At 54.1% G+C, this 5,939-nt stretch overlaps 1 protein-coding gene across 1 annotated transcript; it reads right to left on the bottom strand.

Moving 5' to 3' along the window:
• Positions 1-39: 39 nt before the first annotated feature.
• Positions 40-5,897, bottom strand: LOC128276463 (helicase domino-like; the record flags this gene model as incomplete). Its single annotated transcript, XM_053014923.1, is given in 4 exon segments — positions 40-231; positions 1,794-2,537; positions 2,605-5,850; positions 5,853-5,897. Coding segments are annotated over 4 exon segments (4,227 nt in total), but the record flags the coding sequence as incomplete, so codon positions are not given.
• Between the last annotated feature and the right edge of the window lie 42 nt (positions 5,898-5,939).

Raw genomic sequence — 5,939 nt, 5'->3', positions numbered from 1 at the left:
AACACAAGTAACGACGGAACGGAGGAGGACGAGAACTACCTGTTCGACTGTACTGACACCGATCGGGACGCGGAAAGAAATGTGAATGATGTAGCTCGCGCCGCACAGCACCATGAACTGGTGCAGCGATGGCTTCGGCGGCTTCTGGAGCGTGTGAATGGCCGTGTCGCAACCGCGGCGAAATCCGCCAGTGGTAGTGGCCGAAATAGTGTCGATTTTGAGGATCAACCCCTGCCGGAAGCACCCAATGAGGAGGAGGACGAAAGTGCAGACCGAAAGGACACGGAGGACAGCGAGACAACGAAACACCCTGCTTCCAGCGCCACTAACGCCCCCGTCAGCGAGTGGGTGAACTACGAAAACGTATCCGACTTACCGCTTTAAAAGTCACACAAAACGCACAATTGACGAGATCTGGAGGTTTCTCTTTATTTTTCATTTTATTTTATGTGTACACAATCAACCCCACCGGCCACGGATAAGGTGCCACTGCCGTGTGAATTTATGTTCACCGTTCCTCGATCCTAATAATACTACACAGTATGTGTGCATACATGTCCCGACAGAAGATGTCCCGGGAGTATGGTAAGATGGAGAATCAAGGTGAAGGTCAAGGTTTGGTGAGCAGGCCCTCTCGAAGGCCGCACAGTCCCACCCTTTTGTGTGACTCACCAAACGCCGCCTGATGTTGAGTTGAAAAAGCGAACAGAATTTCAAAACTGTAAACAAAATTTGATGGTAAAATTTATAACCGAACACTGATCAAACATGGCCTCAAACATATTCCCGACCTCTGGCTGCTTCAACACGCGTGTCTTTACTAAGGGTAGAGGTCTCGTTACGGTGTGTGTTCTCTGGAAATATTACTTTTTAATTTCCACCATTATCTTATGACATTTACTGTTTGCCTTTTACTGTTGGCCATTGACTAATTCATTACGTCTCTCTCTCTCTCTCTTTCTTCGCACTAATTGAGATCCTTCCTGGAGCGAATTCTCTTTCTTACTCTATACCATAGAACTCCTTGCCGTCCGTCAACTATCCGAATAGATTCGATAACATTTACTTCGCTTATCTATATTTACACAGTAGCAATGAGAGAAACGCAATGCTGAACAAAAAGATAAATAGCTGTTTCGAATTTAAGTAAAACATTATACATGCAAGTGGTGTGTGAGGAGATGGAAAACCGGAAAAATAAAAACGTTTTGACAGTCGCGTCTGCCATTCACTGTCCAGAGTTCTGTGTTACAGCCTCTATTCTTTTTCTTATCCGTCGATTACAATCGCCGAGCGGCCTGGACCGGCATCAGAGACAATGTTAATCTCTGTTGCTTACTGTAACAATGTGTTTATATAGACGGGGTTGTTGTTTGATGACTGAAAAATGCATTTGAATGATACGCGCACGCAGAAGGATTGTCCGGTTAATGCAAGGTGAAAAAAGTTCCATATCATCGTGTTAATTCATGGGAATTTCATTCAAAAACTACGGGAAATACATTTCCAACACTCCCATCCACCCCATGTGTCCATACACCACACATTTTTAATCCTAATTCCTTTATAGTAAAGCTAACGTCATTCAGCCAGCCACACACAAGCGACAGGATACGGCTCTCCGGAACGGGCAGGCTTCAGTGTTTCTGCTTTTTATCACACACACACATACAATACATGATCGCGCGCCTCTCTTCATTCTTCCTAACCCTATCTCACGTTCCCTATCCTTAAAACTTATCATTATCTTACTTTGCAACGTTCGGTGATTGTTTTTTCTTGATCATACTTACCTGCGATTGCTGCTGTGGCGGAGGTTGCGTCGCTTGGGATTGCTGTGAAGCCATCGTTGACAAGGCCGCACCAGCACCGCCAGCAACAGTAACCGCCGCACCGGCTGCCGAGGCAGATCCCGACACCGTCGACTGGCTTGCCTGGCTGACCACCGTCGAAGTGACGGTGCCACTGCCGGCTACCATGTTGCCACTACTATCGGTCGTCGCCAATGCTCCACTGGGACCTCCGCTTCCTGCCTGAACCATGGCGGATGTGGTAGTGATGATTTGTGCCGTCTGCTGCTGTAGTGCCAGGACTTGCGGTGCGCTAGAGACAACCTGCCCACCTGCAAGAACGCCACCCTGGGACTGAGCTCCCTGAGAAGACACAATCTCTACCGCCGTCCCAGTGCCCACCGCCACATTGTTGCCGCCGCCACTGTTGCTGGTGGCGCCGGTCGCACTACTGTTGGGTATGCTGGATGAGGGTAAACTGGCACCGATTATCTGCTGTTGCGGTTGCCCTGCTTGTTGCACCGTTACGGCGACCAACGAGCCACTGGACGTGGTTTGCAGACGCACCGGGCTAGCGTTCGAGCGCTGAGCCTGTTGGCTTTGTATTGCGTTCAGTATGACCTGCTGCTGCTGGGCCGATGTCCCACCGCCAGTGGCCACCTTTATCGTGCCAATGTTCTGACCCGGGACGTGCGCTCGAATGTTTCCTGCTGCTATCGCCTGTGCTGCCGAAGTCGCCGTAACAACCTGTGTGGTGAAAAAGTCCTCCGTTAGTTTGCGTTTTTCGTACTGACCATGGAGGGCACTAATGTACCTGAATCGTTTGCCGCTGGTTGGCCTGTTGCGAAACCGAAACCGGAATCATTCGGCTAACACCGGCCTTGCCTAGCACAATCTGTCCACCGCTGGCCAGGGTCCCGGGCTGTGCGTGCCGTATGACCTGCTGTATCTGCTGCACGGTCACCGTGCCCGCCGGAAGGTTCTTGGGACCCTGCACGAACAGCTGCGTCGGTTGGCCTGCCTTGCCCGCCATCTGTGTGATCTGCGTGAGTTTGCCGCCCGCCTTGCGCTGCTGCGCCAGTATTTGCTGCTGCAAGTGCAACTGACGTACCTGATTCTGATTACCGATCGTCTTCAGTTGTCCCGCTTTCACCTGCGACAGTGTCATTCCGGTGGTTGCCACCGTTCCGCTGGATGTTTTCACCAGCGTCGCAATCTGTTGCCCGGAAGTCCCGGCTTGCTGCATCTGCAGATTGGCCGGGGCAAAGATCGTTTGGGTTTGTGGGATGAGTTGCTGTTTGTGCTGCTGGCCAATAATCTGCCGTTTCACCATCAGCTGCATCTCATTCTCCGTCACCGGGCGCGTTATCATGTGCTTGGTGGCCATTTGCTTAATGTACTGCATTCGCGATTGTCCCTGCACCTGCACCGTAGCAATGGTGTTGCCAGCGGCAGACGATACGTTGGCCACGTTGGTGGTAGATTGTGTCACGGTGCCACTAACTCCGGTCGTGGATACCACCTGCGTTACGGCGGCCCCACCCGTTACGGCCACTTTCTGGCCCGTTGTAACTGCACCCGTGCCGACCGTTGCCTGTTGCACCTGGACCGTCTGGCCACCGACCGTTCCTGTTTGAATAATGTTGCCCTGAATGATGGCCGGACTGACGAGTGTTGGTTGGCCGGCAGACTGTAGAACTGTGGTCGTTGTACCCGCACCGCCCGGTGCCGTCGCCGTCCCCGGGTGCAGCACCTTCAGCTGCTGGCGGACCGGTTGCTGTCGGTAGAACTGAATCTGGGACGTGTTCACCGGTTTCCCGGCACTCGTCACCGTTCCGACAATCGACTTGCCGACCACACCGGACATCTGCTGCGCACCAGCCATCGAAAGGCGCAGCTGAGTAGTCTGCAACTGGGCCGGCGTTAAGCCACCGCCCAAACTGCTCACACTGACGACGGTTGGGCTCTGGGAGCCGGTCCGCTGATGGAGAACCACCTCCTGCAGTGTACCCGGTGGTGCTACGATCCGCTGGGCGCGCAACGCTGACGTCGTCAGGGTAGTGACCTGCGACGGCTGAATGGTGGCCGCACTGCTCCCCGTCGTCATGGCTGACCCAACCGAGGCGAGCTGCGCAACGGAAACGACCTGCGGAATCGATTGGCTGGAGAGCGTTTGCACTAGCGAGGTGGACGAGGCTTGTGTGACCGTGGAACTAGTCGATAGGAGCTGCTGCTGCTGCTGAGCCGACACCGGCTGGTGGATCGAAACAATCTGAGGCTGAGTCTGCAGCTGGACCGAGTTCGTCGCGGATAGCGTTGAAACGGGTGTTGTCAGGACAACCGATACCTGGTGCTGTTGCTGTGCGGGTTGCGTCTGTTGTTGCTGCGAACCGTTGTTGTTGCTTTGCTGCTGCTGCTGCTGCTGGGCAGCCTGCGCTAGCTGCTGAGAGAGAAGATTCTGTGTGGCTGGACTAGCCACGATCGCCTTCACGATCTGCTGCTGGCCGTTGCTGGAGCAAATATTAACAACCTGCGGCTGGTTACCGGTAGCGCTAGTAACACGGGCCGCCTGCAGCGGAGAAGCCTGCACAATCGTAGCAACCGTTGACGTTGCATTCGTAGGTACTCCACAGACGACAATAGTAGCCTGCTGCTGCTGCTGTTGCTGGGCAATCGGGTGCGCCTGCAGTTGCAGCTGTTGCTGCAAAAGGTGCTGTGGTTGCAGAGGGGACATCACCGACGGCTGCGACACCTGCGACGATACCATGGCTGCATTGACGAGGGTCGCCGCCAAGGACTGCCCTGAGTTCGGTGTGTATAGCTGGACAATTTGTTGACCATTTGGTCCTTGCTGTAACTGGAGCTGCTGCTGCTGCGGCGCCTGCTGTTGTTGCTGAGCCACCGCCAGTGTTTGCACGCCCGCAGCCGTGGTCAATTGTGGCTGTTGTTGGTTGCTGGTAGTGACAACCGATGCCGTTGTTGGCGTCTGCGACGCAACCGCCACAATATGAATCTTTTGTGTCGTACCTTGCACTGTCGCCGGTTGCGGTTGTGCCTGTTGCTGCTGCTGGGCGCCTTGCTCCTGAGCGGCAGTTTGCTTTAGTTTCTCCTTCGAAAAACGTTCCGCGCGATTCTTTGCAATCTCTCCCGGCGTCAGAGGCGTATCGTAGTCAGACACGCCGTGCTTCGCCAGCACTTGAGCGTGTTTGAGGTTCTTCATCGACGACGTGGGCATGCCGCTCGAGAGCGGATGCTTCACCTGCAGTGTCCGTTTCCCGTACGCCGCCCGAATGTTATCGAACTTCTGGCGCATCAACTTGATGAAGGAGGTGTTGGCATCGCTCGTATAGAGCAGGGCCGTGCGCATCGAACGGATCTGCTTCGGCGGGGACGATGAGTGTGGCGGCGACGACCCCGACGACGGTTGCTTGAGCGGGTTTTTGTTCTTCTTGGGCTTTTTAGGGCTCTCGATCAGTTTGCCCTCTTCCCGCGGCAGAATGATATTCTCGTAGCGATTCCGGCATTGCTTCGGCAGGCGGTACGTTCGCGACGTTTGGTTCACAATGTCCGAAACCAAATCCCAGTTTGCCGTATGGCCCGGAGAGATAAGCATCAAATTCAGCGGCAATCCTTGCAAGTTCTGCACCACGTTCAGTATCGCCATATCCTCGTACACCATCCATTCCGGGACACCCTCCGATTCGGTTTTGGTTTTCATCGGAACCGTGGTCGGTTTTTGCGCCGGCATCGGTGGGAACGGGTTGATGATGCCTTTGTAGCGCTGCAGCTTGTACTCCTTGCGGATCTTCGCAATCTGTGCCGTGGGGCGGTCGAAGAGGGAGCGGGGCGCGTAGTAAGTGTCCTCACGACGAACCTTTGCCGGGCGACGCCCATCCGGGTAGAAACCGGCCTCCGAACGGCTACGCTTATCCGCCTTCTTCACGTAAATCGTCGGAAGCTCGGTTTCCGGTATAAGGTTAGTCGTATCGTACAGGAACGAAAGCGAATAGTCCACATACAGATCGTTATCATCTTGCGGAGGCGTCGGTGGACACCACATCTAGGGAATTGGTCATCACGGGCGTTAGTATTGGAAAATTGGGATTTTGCGTCACACGAGAAACAAGCTTCGGGATCAAACAAAAAAAT

This window comes from Anopheles cruzii, unplaced genomic scaffold, assembly GCF_943734635.1.
Source record: "Anopheles cruzii unplaced genomic scaffold, idAnoCruzAS_RS32_06 scaffold01269_ctg1, whole genome shotgun sequence".
NCBI lineage: Eukaryota > Metazoa > Arthropoda > Insecta > Diptera > Culicidae > Anopheles > Anopheles cruzii.
Note: the sequence above shows the minus strand (reverse complement) of the source record. Positions and strands in the feature narration are given on the sequence as shown.